The following is a 14,273-nucleotide window of genomic DNA, read 5'->3' on the forward strand; positions in this document are numbered from 1 at the left end:
TGTTGCAGCATCATGGATACGGATCTGTTCATGGAGTGCGAGGAGGAGGAGCTGGAGCCGTGGCAGAAGCTGAGCGATGTGATAGAGGACTCGGCGGTGGAGGATTACAGCTACCTGGATAAAACCGCCACAGGTAACCGATGTGATGGTCGTAATGTTATACCACAGAGCTCGGTGTAAGAGGACTAATGGGGGGCTCACACCTCTTCTCTGTGTGTGGCCTTTAGATGTGACACAGAACTGCTCTCTGTATACAGTTGTATTGAATGCATAGTCGTATGCAGGGGTATTGAGAATGAGGGCTGGACGGCCTATCCCTGATTCCCCCTAGAAGCACTTGGAAGCTTATTAACCCTGTTCTCTGGCGCCCGGTGTGTGACAGTAATAAGACATAGTGGCAGGAAGGCGCCCGGCGTGTGACAGTAATAAGACGTAGTGGCAGGAAGGTGGCTCCATCTCCTCTTTCTCTTCCTGTTGCAGTCTCCGTCAGCCTCCAGCCAGTCAGTGCTCCTCTGCCGGTGGTCACGCACCAGACGCTGGGCAGCCATTACACCACCGCCACCACCGTGAACACCGCCGACAACACCAAGAAAACTGTTGTGACTCTCTTCGCAAATAACAGTGGTGAGTATCAGTCTGGTAACTGCCAACCCTGAGTCACCCGCGGGCAGTGCCGTCACAGTGGTTACCGCAGGTTACCTGGTGTGATTCTGATCTATACTGTGTAGCCTATATGTGCCTATGATCCCTGCTTTAATGCACTGTCCTCTTGAACATTTCTTTCCTGGTTAGGTCCAACGCCCATCATGCAGTCCGGCCATCAGCCACTCATCCTGACGCAGAACGCCGCCTCCGGCCTCGGCACCATGGTCACTCAGCCCATGCTACGCCCGGTGCAGGTCATGCAGAATGCCAACCACGCCAGCAATAACTCCATGTCCGCACAGCCTATCTTTATCACCACACAGGTACGGGCACAGGACCAGCCCTGCTTCATAGGAAATGTTGGGTGGATGGAATGAATGGTGATTGAACCAGCGGGTGGGGAAGCTGTACCCCCAAAGCTGCCTGCAGACACTGCGGGCCCTGGGCCGTTAGGGTGACGATGGACCAGTCTCTGGCGCTGGACACTTCTTGTGTGGCTTCATCTCCCTTATTCGTGCAGATACCAAGTCTTGCTATGTCCTGCTTCTTTCCCCAGGGCTTCCCCGTAAGGAATGTCAGACCTGTTCAGAACGCCGTCAATACCATGAATCAGGTGGGAATCGTACTGAATGTCCAGCAAGGACAGACCGTCAGACCCATCACTATTGTACCAGGTGAGGCTTTATTATACATGTAGTAACGAATGAGTGTGAGCAGTCAGTGAGTACCGGCTGCACCATGACCTAAGTCTTTCTCTGCTCTTCCCCCAGCCCCGGGCACACAGTTCATGAAGCCAGCTGTGGGTGTTCCCCAGGTCTTCTCCCAAGTGACTCAGGTCAGGCCAGCACCTGCCGTCCCCGTGCGTCCAGCCACCAACACGTTCACCACGGTCATCCCGGCAACCCTGACAATACGAAGTTCGGTGCCTCAATCCCAGGCTCAGGTCAACAAGCCCATCTCCAACGTGTTAACCACCTCTGCGCCCAGCCAGCCACCGCTGCGACAAATCGCAATTCAGCAGCCGACGCAGGCTCTGGCCGTCTCGCAGAACCAGAACAGTTCCAACGTTAACACCAAGCTGAGTGAGTGGCCCAGGCTAGTTGTAGGCATCTACTAGGTGCATCCATTACTGAGCAGGATGGGGCGGTTTATGGCATAAGTCTGGGTTACTCTCAAATAACTTAAATGCAGAAGTTGACCATAGCAACCAGTCCGCTCCCAGCTATCATCAAGTGCATTCTGTAAAATGACAGGTAGAAGCTGGTTGCTGTGGGCAACTTCTCCACTCTTTAGAGGGCCCGGTAAATCTGCCCCAAGGTGAGATCGGCAAATGGGACAATAAGCTTTCCAGCTGTACCACAAAACTCATTACAAAATGTGTACCCCCCCGATTTGCTCTCAGCGAGGTCTGTGCTATCTTTCAGTGAGTATCGCCAGCTTGGTGGCAGTGAAGAGGCCCGGAGAGACCAATGATGTGGTGAAGTTTGTGAACGCAGTAAGTGGCAGCCAGACCACCACCCAAAACTCTACCCAGCTGATACTCTCCAGTACCATCAACAACAACGGCACCAGCCCCAACCTGGGCGTTTTGCAGAGGGGCATTCAGTTAGAGCCTCTCGGACTGAAAGGTAACTTGGTTTTAGGCCTGTAGATATCCATACAGCATTCACAGGTAAATACATTCCTCTGTAACGAGTCCTTGTCCCCTCTCTTCTCCAGCAGCTTCCCCCTCAGTGGCCCCGTTGGAGAACTCCGAGCCGGCCAGGAAGTTCTGTCCTAGATGTCGCACACCGTTCCGGATTTTGGAGGCTCTCAGAGGACATATGTGTGTAAGTCCCAGCCTGTGTTTATTATGGTATGCGCTCAGGAAGCCGGCGGTCGAAATGCAGTCCGCCGGCTTCCCGACTGTCAAATCCCGGCATGGGACTAATGATAGGCGTCGAAATCCTGACGCCTATCATTATCCACCCGCCGAAATCCTGACGCCCGGCATACTGAACGAAGGTAAGCCGGGCGTCTGGCTTACAGAGGGTTAGGGATAGTTAAAATACTTACCCTGTCGGGATCTTCAGTCTTCTACCTTCCGGCGTCGGTATTACACACGCCAGGCTTAGGGCCGGTGGTGGCAGTATGTTATACTGATTCCGTTTATTATAGAAGTGGAGTAGGGCTTAACTGCCACCGACTGACCGTCTCTTCCTGCTTATCGCATAGTACTGCTGTCCCGACCTTGTGGACTTCTCCAAGAAGACCAAGCCGCTGGACTCCGTGCTACCCCTACAGACACCAAAACCACCGACTCCAGATAAAACTATTTCTACAGCCGCCACAACACCTGGTGCCACAGCACCTCCCGCTGGCAAGAACCAGGAGAACACTGCCGATGATGGGTCACAGGGCAAACTCATTATGCTTGTTGACGACTTCTACTATGGTCGGGACGTTGGCCAAACATACCAGATGCAGGGGTTCCCAAAGGTGGCCACAACTTTCCGTTGCCCGCACTGCTCCAAGAGGCTGAAGAATAACATCAGGTAAGATAAGGACCATACGGTGGACTCGTTGCCTAACCCGTCTCCTTCCTGTGCTGTAACCCAGAATTCTCTGATCCTCTCCTGAAGGTTCATGAACCACATGAAGCACCATGTAGAGTTGGACCAGCAGAATGGAGAGGTGGACGGACACACTACGTGCCAGCATTGTTACCGACAGTTCTCCACCCCATTTCAGCTACAATGCCACTTGGAAAACGTACACAGCTCCTACGAGTCCACAAGTGAGTCATCGGGGAGAAACGCGCCGACCAACCGACTAGCGTATACTGGGCGATGGCGCCGGTTTTGGGTAAACTAAAGCTTGTAGAAGAAGTGTAAATTTACTTTTACTTTTTGTAGCAAAGTGTAAGATCTGCGAATGGGCCTTTGACAGCGAACCTCTCTTTCTGCAACATATGAAGGATACCCACAAACCTGGGGAGATGCCCTATGTGTGCCAGGTACTTCTAATGTCCATTACCTACCCAGGGCCCGCTACCTGCTCTTCCCATTGCGTGACATTGTCTCCTTCCCTTCCAGGTGTGTTCATACCGTTCCTCAATCTACGCTGAGGTGGAGACTCACTTCAGGCTGAATCACGAGGACACGCGGCACCTCCTGTGCGTCTATTGCCTGAAGATGTTTAAAAACGGGAACGCCTTCCAGCAGCATTTCATGCGGCATCAGGTAACCTGTTCCTTCTGTCGTATATGTTTGGGGAAGAAAGTCTATACAGATATAGCGAGTAGAATTGAAAACGTTTATCGATGTTCTGATTGTGGGTCACGCTCACTGCTACGTTTTGCTTACACGTTATATACCCTAATGTCTTCCTCCTCCATTCGTCTCGGCGCATCGTTGTACGACGACCTGTACCTCCACGTTGCGACCAGTAGAAGAGCGTCTACCATTGCAATAAGTGCCGTCTGCAGTTCCTTTTCGCGAAAGACAAGATCGAGCACAAGTTACAACATCACAAGACGTTCCGCAAGCCGCGGCAGCTGGAGGGGCTGAAGCCCGGTACGAAGGTGAGACACCCCGCAGTCACAATGTGAATGTCTTGATACCCGTGCTGTATTGTGTAGCGTACTGAAACCTGCTGCATCTCCACCTACAGGTAACCATCCGAGCCTCGCGAGCGCCTCCACGGGCCCTTCCTATGTCATCCTCAGACACCGCCTCCATGCCACTCCCAGATATGACGCCCAATTCCCCCGCTCAGTCAAAGAACACCACGGAACACCGAGACTTCCCGAAACGGTCAGTCAGAATGTTCCCAACGTTTATACAGATTGTGGCTGGTGTTACCAGTGCTGTACGAGGCCTGTCATTCTGTTATGCGACTTCCTACCTGGCTCTGACAGTGCCTCGTGACTCTCCTCTAATATGGTTGCTACATCTTCTACAAAGCCTCTTTTATGCTGGGGACTGCAAAGAAGCTTTAGGCTTCTGTCCTCCGACCCCCTCCTATTCCAGATTGCTGCAGGAGACTGGGCCTGTCCTTTCCTTCCTCTGCCTAATCCCATGTGCCCGTCTTCTGCAGAGTAATGGGGCAGATATTTGTTATCGGGAATCTATTGTTGTTGTAGGGTGTGCAGTTATGTAATATTGTCCAGTGACGGGTCCTATAAGAAATTCTTTGTATCTCGTTACAGAGTTGCTGTGGGCAAGCAGACCTGCCTGGAGTGCAGTTTCGACATCCCCGATTTCCATAATCATTTCCCCACCTACGTGCACTGTTCTCTCTGCCGCTATGGTACCTGCTGCTCCCGCGCCTACGCCAATCACATGATCAAGTAAGTTTTGGGCTACGCTCAGGTGTGGGTTCCGTTCTCATTCTGCCTGGGATGATTACGTATGCCACTGACGTGATCAGCTATACACTAGAACGCAGACAGAATTCAGCATTTACATAGGTAACGTCAGGTGCTATGTGACTGCTCATTAGGACCTTTCCCTTTGGTGTTGCTCTTCAGACGCAGGAGGTTCTGCTAAACTCTATTGTTCTCCCCTTCCAGCAACCACGTTCCAAGGAAGAGTCCGAAGTACCGGTCGCTATTTTCTAGCTGTAAACCCAGGTGAGTGCGTGGACAGTGTGTTCATTGTTCCCGGGAGGGGCTATAGCTATTGGTCCACTGATCTAATGCCACCATCTTCCTTCTCCTAGTGATGATATGGTGCTGACGTGTTCATGCTGTCCTTTCGTCACACGGATTGGCGATGCCATGGCTAAACACCTGGTTTTCAACCCATCTCATGGTTACTGCTCTGTCATGGGCTCAGGTAAGTGTCTCTCTTTCTGTGTCCTCTGACGTCTCAACAACATATAATACAGGGCTGCCTGCATCTGTGCCTACCATACATAGGGCAGCCCAGGTGTCATCTTCTGTGTCCCAGTGTCTCCTCCAGCGTCTTATCTGCCAGTGTCTCCTGGGCACTCTACCATCTCTGCCATACATAGGACCTGCTCTCTCTCCTCTGTCATCTCTGCCATACATGGGGCCTGCTCTCTCCCCTCTATCATCTCTGCCATACATGGGGCCTTCTCTCTCTCCTCTGTCATCTCTGCCATACATGGGGCCTGCTCTCTCCTCTGTCATCTCTGCCATACATGGGGCCTGCTCTCTCTCCTCTGTCATCTCTGCCATACATGGGGCCTGCTCTCTCCCCTCTGTCCTCTGTCATCTCTGCCATACATGGGGCCTGCTCTCTCTCCTCTGTCATCTCTGCCATACATGGGGCCTGCTCTCTCCCCTCTGTCCTCTGTCATCTCTGCCATACATGGGGCCTGCTCTCTCTCCTCTGTCCTCTGTCATCTCTGCCATACATGGGGCCTGTTCTCTCTCCTCTGTCATCTCTGCCATACATGGGGCCTGCTCTCTCTCCTCTATCATCTCTGCCATACATGGGGGGCCTGCTCTCTCTCCTCTATCATCTCTGCCATACATGGGGCCTGTTCTCTCTCCTCTGTCATCTCTGCCATACATGGGGCCTGCTCTCTCTCCTCTGTCATCTCTGCCATACATGGGGCCTGCTCTCTCTCCTCTATCATCTCTGCCATACATGGGGCCTGCTCTGTCCCCTCTGTCCTCCGGTATCTCTGCCATACATAGGGCCTGTTCTCTCTCTATCATCTCTGCCATACATGGGGCCTGCTCTCTCCCCTCTATCATCCCTGCCATACATGGGGCCTTCTCTCCTCTGTCATCTCTGCCATACATGGGGCCTGCTCTCTCCTCTGTCATCTCTGCCATACATGGGGCCTGCTCTCTCTCCTCTATCATCTCTGCCATACATGGGGCCTGCTCTCTCCCCTCTGTCCTCTGTCATCTCTGCCATACATGGGGCCTGCTTTCTCCCCTCTGTCCTCTGTCATCTCTGCCATACATGGGGCCTGCTCTCTCCCCTCTGTCCTCTGTCATCTCTGCCATACATGGGGCCTGCTCTCTCTCCTCTGTCCTCTGTCATCTCTGCCATACATGAGGCCTGTTCTCTCTCCTCTGTCATCTCTGCCATACATGGGGCCTGCTCTCTCTCCTCTATCATCTCTGCCATACATGGGGGGCCTGCTCTCTCTCCTCTATCATCTCTGCCATACATGGGGCCTGTTCTCTCTCCTCTGTCATCTCTGCCTAACATGGGGCCTGCTCTCTCTCCTCTGTCATCTCTGCCATACATGGGGCCTGCTCTCTTTCCTCTGTCATCTCTGCCATACATGGGGCCTGCTCTCTCTCCTCTATCATCTCTGCCATACATGGGGCCTGCTCTGTCCCCTCTGTCCTCCGGTATCTCTGCCATACATAGGGCCTGTTCTCTCTCTATCATCTCTGCCATACATGGGGCCTTCTCTCTCTCCTCTGTCATCTCTGCCATACATGGGGCCTGCTCTCTCCTGTGTCATCTCTGCCATACATGGGGCCTGCTCTCTCTCCTCTGTCATCTCTGCCATACATGGGGCCTGCTCTCTCCCCTCTGTCCTCTGTCATCTCTGCCATACATGGGGTCTGCTCTCTCTCCTCTGTCCTCTGTCATCTCTGCCATACATGGGGCCTGTTCTCTCTCCTCTGTCATCTCTGCCATACATGGGGCCTGCTCTCTCTCCTCTATCATCTCTGCCATACATGGGGCCTGTTCTCTCTCCTCTGTCATCTCTGCCTAACATGGGGCCTGCTCTCTCTCCTCTGTCATCTCTGCCATACATGGGGCCTGCTCTCTCCCCTCTATCATCCCTGCCATACATGGGACCTGCTCTCTCTCCTCTGTCATCTCTGCCATACATGGGGCCTGTTCTCTCTCCTCTATCATCTCTGCCATACATGGGGCCTGTTCTCTCTCCTCTGTCATCTCTGCCATACATGGGGTCTGCTCTCTCTCCTCTGTCATCTCTGCCATACATGGGGCCTGCTCTCTCTCCTCTATCATCTCTGCCATACATGGGGTCTGTTCTCTCTCCTCTATCATCTCTGCCATACATGGGGCCTGTTCTCTCCCCTCTATCATCTCTGCCATACATGGGGCCTGTTCTCTCTCCTCTATCATCTCTGCCATACATGGGGCCTGTTCTCTCTCCTCTATCATCTCTGCCATACATGGGGCCTGCTCTCTCTCCTCTGTCATCTCTGCCATACATGGGGCCTGCTCTCTCCCCTCTGTCCTCTGTCATCTCTGCCATACATGGGGCCTGCTCTCTCTCCTCTGTCATCTCTGCCATACATGGGGCCTGCTCTCTCCCCTCTGTCCTCTGTCATCTCTGCCATACATGGGGCCTGCTCTCTCTCCTCTGTCCTCTGTCATCTCTGCCATACATGGGGCCTGTTCTCTCTCCTCTGTCATCTCTGCCATACATGGGGCCTGCTCTCTCTCCTCTATCATCTCTGCCATACATGGGGGGCCTGCTCTCTCTCCTCTATCATCTCTGCCATACATGGGGCCTGTTCTCTCTCCTCTGTCATCTCTGCCTAACATGGGGCCTGCTCTCTCTCCTCTGTCATCTCTGCCATACATGGGGCCTGCTCTCTCTCCTCTATCATCTCTGCCATACATGGGGCCTGCTCTCTCTCCTCTATCATCTCTGCCATACATGGGGCCTGCTCTGTCCCCTCTGTCCTCCGGTATCTCTGCCATACATAGGGCCTGTTCTCTCTCTATCATCTCTGCCATACATGGGGCCTGCTCTCTCCCCTCTATCATCCCTGCCATACATGGGGCCTTCTCTCTCTCCTCTGTCATCTCTGCCATACATGGGGCCTGCTCTCTCCTCTGTCATCTCTGCCATACATGGGGCCTGCTCTCTCTCCTCTGTCATCTCTGCCATACATGGGGCCTGCTCTCTCCCCTCTGTCCTCTGTCATCTCTGCCATACATGGGGCCTGCTTTCTCCCCTCTGTCCTCTGTCATCTCTGCCATACATGGGGCCTGCTCTCTCCCCTCTGTCCTCTGTCATCTCTGCCATACATGGGGCCTGCTCTCTCTCCTCTGTCCTCTGTCATCTCTGCCATACATGGGGCCTGTTCTCTCTCCTCTGTCATCTCTGCCATACATGGGGCCTGCTCTCTCTCCTCTATCATCTCTGCCATACATGGGGGGCCTGCTCTCTCTCCTCTATCATCTCTGCCATACATGGGGCCTGTTCTCTCTCCTCTGTCATCTCTGCCTAACATGGGGCCTGCTCTCTCTCCTCTGTCATCTCTGCCATACATGGGGCCTGCTCTCTTTCCTCTGTCATCTCTGCCATACATGGGGCCTGCTCTCTCTCCTCTATCATCTCTGCCATACATGGGGCTTGCTCTGTCCCCTCTGTCCTCCGGTATCTCTGCCATACATAGGGCCTGTTCTCTCTCTATCATCTCTGCCATACATGGGGCCTGCTCTCTCCCCTCTATCATCCCTGCCATACATGGGGCCTTCTCTCTCTCCTCTGTCATCTCTGCCATACATGGGGCCTGCTCTCTCCTGTGTCATCTCTGCCATACATGGGGCCTGCTCTCTCTCCTCTGTCATCTCTGCCATACATGGGGCCTGCTCTCTCCCCTCTGTCCTCTGTCATCTCTGCCATACATGGGGTCTGCTCTCTCTCCTCTGTCCTCTGTCATCTCTGCCTAACATGGGGCCTGCTCTCTCTCCTCTGTCATCTCTGCCATACATGGGGCCTGCTCTCTCTCCTCTATCATCTCTGCCATACATGGGGCCTGTTCTCTCTCCTCTATCATCTCTGCCATACATGGGGCCTGTTCTCTCCCCTCTATCATCTCTGCCATACATGGGGCCTGTTCTCTCTCCTCTATCATCTCTGCCATACATGGGGCCTGCTCTGTCCCCTCCCTCTTTATAGGACCAGACACCACCATGCGGATCTGCTCATCTGTCTGTTACATAGACGTCAGTATGCATCACTGCTGATCCATTTCCTGTCTCCCAATTTCATCATGGAGACACAGTTTTAGGAGGTGCCGCATACTAATGTCTCTCCTTGTGTTTTGTCGTTGCAGGTTCTACCTCACCAGACCTTTCCTGGTAATTATGTATTTTATTTCCTCTTTATCTTTTATCATCTCCAGTATAAATTAACTAACTGTTCTGTAAATGTTAAAATATTTTCCACTGTGTTTATACAAGAAGCCTGAGCTGTACACCTCATTAGTGATATTGTATGTGTACGCCCAGCTGCTGGCGTGAAGGAGGACAGTTCTGTGTATGGTCCGGTGACTGGTACTCGGTGCAGGACTGATGGAACCTTCCTCATATAGTCTTCTGGTGCCCGTCCTCCTTTGTATCCTTGAGTTTTGCATTAAGTGACACAGGAGTAATGGGGACAGGCTCTGCTTCCAGGAGATCTGACATGTCTGTAGTTTGGTATCATTTAATCTTTCAAAACGTAATCAAGAAATGTAAATTAGGTACCAACATAATACTCCTTGTAATCTCAGCGTGGTGCATTTTTTTAAGGTTGCGTCACACTGAATGTCAATGTGCCGACACATTTAGTCAGACTCAAAAGGAACTTTTTTGTGCTCCACTCAAAATGAGCCCCTAAATAAGGGAAGCTTATTACCACTTCTTGTTTCCTCTCTGATCAACTTACTCTATCCTCTTTAGGGTCTTGGCACCTCGAAGGGACACTAGCGATACCACCAGTCCATTGCCCGAAGACAAAAGTGAGATGATGGATGATCAAAAACCAAACGACTCTTCCGTGATAAATGCCCCCAGTCCAGAGAAGGACAACAAGACTATTGATGTTGACAAGCTTGAAGAACTGGGGGATGGTGAGGCAGGGGACCCAGACGCCGAGAACAAGCAGGAACAACTCAGCGTCAAGAAGCTCCGAGTCATATTGTACGGTCTGTGTTGCAGCATGCAGCAAGCTGCGGATCAGTTTCACAACTCGCCCCGGCATATCCGAAGGTGGCTGCAGAGGTTTCAGACAATGCAGGAGGAAAACCAAGACAACCTCACTGAGGGCAAGTATTTGGGTGCCGAAGCAGAGGAGAAGCTGGCAGAGTGGGTGCTGACCCAGAGGGAGCAGCAGCAGTCTGTCAACGAGGAGACTCTGTTCCAAAAAGCCACCAAGATTGGACGCTCCTTAGAAGGTGGCTTCAAAATCTCTTATGAATGGGCCGTGAGGTTCATGTTGCGGCACAATTTAAGCACACACTCCAAAGTTGCTGTGGCTAACCGTCTACCCAAGGAAATGGAGGAAAACGCCCAGACTTTCATCAACTTTGTACAGCGGCAGATACATAGCCAAGATCTCCCGCTGTCGATGATTGCTGCTTTAGATGAAATTTCCCTCTTCCTCGACCTGGAGCTGCTGTGCAGCGACGAGAGGAAAGACAGTGCCCTGCAAACTGTGGGCACAGGAGAGCCTTGGTGTGACATCGTGCTCACCATCTTAGCTGATGGCAGTCTACTGCCCACACTCGTCTGCTCTCGAGGCAATTCGAAAAATGTGAGTGATATCCCAGAATCCATCTTACTGGAAACAAGAGACAGTGGGTTCACAGACAATGAGATAATGCAGTTGTGGTCTTCCCAGATCTGGCAGAAACAAGTGGACGGTCCAAATAACAAAGGCATGGGTGTGCTGGACTGTCACAGATCGCACATGTCAGATGAGGTCCTAGCTCTTCTCAGTTCCACCTGCACCTTGCCGGCGGTGGTGCCCTCGGGCTGCAGCTCGAAGATCCAACCACTGGATGTCTGCATCAAGAGAGCAGTCACCAGCTTCCTGCACAAGAAGTGGAGAGACCAGGCCCAAGAGATGGCAGAAACCAGCTGTAGCCCAGGAATGTTGCTCCAGCTGGTCCTCTGTTGGCTGGCCGAGGTTCTGGAAGTGATCACTGAACACCCAGAACTGGTCCAACAGTCCTTCCTGGTGGCCAGTCTTCTCCCAGGGCCTGATGGTACGGCCAACACCACCAAACGCAATGCTGAGATGCAGGAGGAGCTTATAAACCTGCTGGAGGGCCAGCTGAAGCTAAATGAGGAAGAACAAGACGAAGATACCGACCACTGTAATGACAGCCAACCCGATGAGTACGCAGACCCCGAGGTTCTCCACCAGCTGTTTGATGGAGACAGCGACACTGAATCGTTCTACGGTTTTGACGAGACTGATCTATAAACCATGGAACTGTCAAATTACATGTCTGGTAAAACATTCCACCACGGTTCAGGAATTAATGCCTCACCTACATGGCATCCACTTTTTATTACTTCTGAAATTATGGTTACTTCCCTGAGGAAATTTGTTTGTTTTTTTGGTATCTCTCCTGGTCTGTACCCTTTCAACGTGATGCTACCTCCCCTGTTCATCTAATACCCTCCCCCCCCCCCCCTCTGGAACGGTGGCAGTTGACCAGGCTACCCAAACTTTGTTGTTAATTAGGGCTTTTTTTTTTTTATTGTTATTTCTCCAACCCGAGCCACAGACTGAGTATGTATAGACCAGATTTTCTGTACTGACTGAGTGTTCAAGAAGACGACGCGTTCCACCACAGGCTCTGGTTTATCAGTTAATCATGAAAACGGTTTACATTCAGTTCCATACAAATTGCAGGTAACGTTCGTTCCAGACTGCTTACTTTGTATGTTATCGGACAGTCTGAGCTGTCGGCTCAGGATGGCTCACACACCGCCAGCTGCTGCACTACATCTTGCATGGTTGTTTTGGTTTTTTAATTCCTTCCCCCTCCCCCAATCATCCTCCCAAGAGTTTACTTTGGTCTAGTAACCAGCAACAAGTAGGGCATATGTGTAAATTATCTAAATATATAGCTTGTATATAATGGAATACAGAATAAAGACAGGCAAGAGGTGATCTTGTGTTTCTATTAGGCTAAGATGTGAATTTTGTTTCTTTTTATATATAAAGATATAAAGTGTTCTGTTACTACATCCCTTGCTGGTTTCCACTTTTTAAGTCTGGTACGAAGTTAAATAAATCAGATTTTATGTGATTATGTATGTGGCACGACAAAGGCGCACACCTACGGCATTGGGTCTTTATTTTGTTATTAATTTAAACTCTCTCCTGTCCCACAGCCTGAGCGCGTCACTCACGTTACTTTGGGTCATAAATGCCTGTATGCACATCATGCTTCCTGCACACTCCCTAAACTGGGCGTAGGGGAACCATGGGTGGATTACATGATGTAGTGATTGTTCTCCAGGTCTGGTTTAGGAGGTGGTGGAGCAGGATCAATGACAGGATACGCTAGAATTAGAGATTTAGGCCCCTGGCTATCAGATGGAGGGGAGAAAAGCATGGGACAGATTTCTACTTCAGGGTCCATAGGGTATCCACAGGATACCTTGGGGTATAGGTGTGACGTCAGTCGCAGGGCACCAAAGAGTTAAGCTTTCAGCCTCCCAGGATGCACTAGGTCCCCCTCCTATACCCCGCCCCCGAGCCAAGGCACCTCAGTTTAGTTTGGTGCCCGGCCGGAGTCGGGTGCACCTGTTGGAGTGGGGGCTAGAAGAGCCCCTGAAGCTTATTCTTCATGCAGCTGTGGCTGCACAACTGGATGAACAGCATGGACAGTCAGTCCTGACGTCCATGCTGTCTTCCCTACACCCCGCCGGTACCAGAACGCCGGTACTGATCCGGGGATGCTGGTGGGCGTCTGGGGTCACAGCTAGCGGTGACCCCAGATGCTCCGGACCATGGCCGGATTCAAGGGGGACAGAGGTAAGCAGCGGGGTCCCGCGGTGGGTCCCCGCTGATCACATGGTCCTAAGTCCCCAGGCAGGGGGCTCCCTGGGGACTGGCTGCAGCGTGGAGCCAGGCGACCAACCTGCGCTTCCACTACCCCCTGGGACAGCGGACCGCAGCAGAGCGGTAGCGCTGCGGCGTCCCAGGGGTTAAATGCATGCCAGGGGAGCGCGCCTTCCCTGTCTCACAGCCGGCGCCTCCCCCGCTGCACACAGCCCTCTCTGCATGCTGCCGACTGGTCCTGTGGCAGCGCTCCTCCCCCAGGCCAGCCTCCTCTCTGCTCCTCGGCGGCCATCTTCTCCAGAACGCATGGTGAACGCTGCTGGAAGCGCTGGAAGGAAGCATCGTGGTCTGGGTCCCCCCGCATACCTCTCCTCCGCTGTGGTCAGGTCTGTGTATGCAGCGCTGTGTCCTACCAGGCCCTGTGTCTGTGTAGTTGAGTGATCAGCGCTGTTAGTGCAGGAATTGTTATTTTTCTGCATTGTATGTGACTGTGCTAGCGCTGCTGCCTGTAATCTTTTCTCTCTAAACTGTCAGCTTTATTACTGTCCCTGTTCTTTCTGCTAAAGCCCTTGCGGTGCGGTGCTGCAGGGTGGTCTCTCGCCTATTTAATACTTAATTGGTGAGAGAGGTCACATACGTGGTGCCATCATGTCTGAAAGTGATTTTCCCCTCCGGCTACAGTGTACCACGTGCAAAGTACCGTTAGCGGAGGGGGAGGGTAGCGCGGAGGGCCTTTGCCGGCAGTGTTTGTCCATGGCGCGGCCTATTACGGTTACAGCACCGGTACAGGAGCCGCCCTGGGCTTGTTTCGCTCAGGCGTTAACAGCTTTAGTGGGCCAGTTAGCTCCGCAGCCCGCGTTTACTCCGATGGGTTTGTC

At 52.4% G+C, this 14,273-nt stretch overlaps 1 protein-coding gene across 2 annotated transcripts in view; it reads left to right on the forward strand.

Moving 5' to 3' along the window:
• POGZ (pogo transposable element derived with ZNF domain) overlaps window positions 1–12,740 on the forward strand; it is a 32,312-nt gene extending 19,572 nt beyond the window's left edge. Inside the window, exons 3-20 of one of the 2 annotated variants that reach the window (XM_088460971.1) lie at window positions 9–133; window positions 481–624; window positions 793–968; window positions 1,202–1,319; window positions 1,416–1,727; window positions 2,070–2,273; window positions 2,365–2,474; window positions 2,860–3,179; window positions 3,267–3,421; window positions 3,540–3,640; window positions 3,720–3,866; window positions 4,076–4,207; window positions 4,297–4,439; window positions 4,835–4,975; window positions 5,198–5,257; window positions 5,347–5,462; window positions 9,668–9,692; window positions 10,275–12,740. In XM_088460971.1, coding sequence (XP_088317097.1) covers window positions 13–133; window positions 481–624; window positions 793–968; window positions 1,202–1,319; window positions 1,416–1,727; window positions 2,070–2,273; window positions 2,365–2,474; window positions 2,860–3,179; window positions 3,267–3,421; window positions 3,540–3,640; window positions 3,720–3,866; window positions 4,076–4,207; window positions 4,297–4,439; window positions 4,835–4,975; window positions 5,198–5,257; window positions 5,347–5,462; window positions 9,668–9,692; window positions 10,275–11,802 — 4,053 coding nt within the window. In that variant the 5' untranslated portion in view covers window positions 9–12 and the 3' untranslated portion in view covers window positions 11,803–12,740. The remainder of the gene's footprint in view (window positions 1–8; window positions 134–480; window positions 625–792; window positions 969–1,201; window positions 1,320–1,415; window positions 1,728–2,069; window positions 2,274–2,364; window positions 2,475–2,859; window positions 3,180–3,266; window positions 3,422–3,539; window positions 3,641–3,719; window positions 3,867–4,075; window positions 4,208–4,296; window positions 4,440–4,834; window positions 4,976–5,197; window positions 5,258–5,346; window positions 5,463–9,667; window positions 9,693–10,274) is intronic. The other variant, XM_088460972.1, reaches the window with a different exon arrangement.
• The last annotated feature ends 1,533 nt before the right edge of the window (window positions 12,741–14,273 follow it).

The sequence above is a fragment of the Taudactylus pleione genome, unplaced genomic scaffold (assembly GCF_031769625.1).
Source record: "Taudactylus pleione unplaced genomic scaffold, aTauple2 ptg000997l, whole genome shotgun sequence".
Classification (NCBI taxonomy): Eukaryota; Metazoa; Chordata; class Amphibia; order Anura; family Myobatrachidae; genus Taudactylus; species Taudactylus pleione.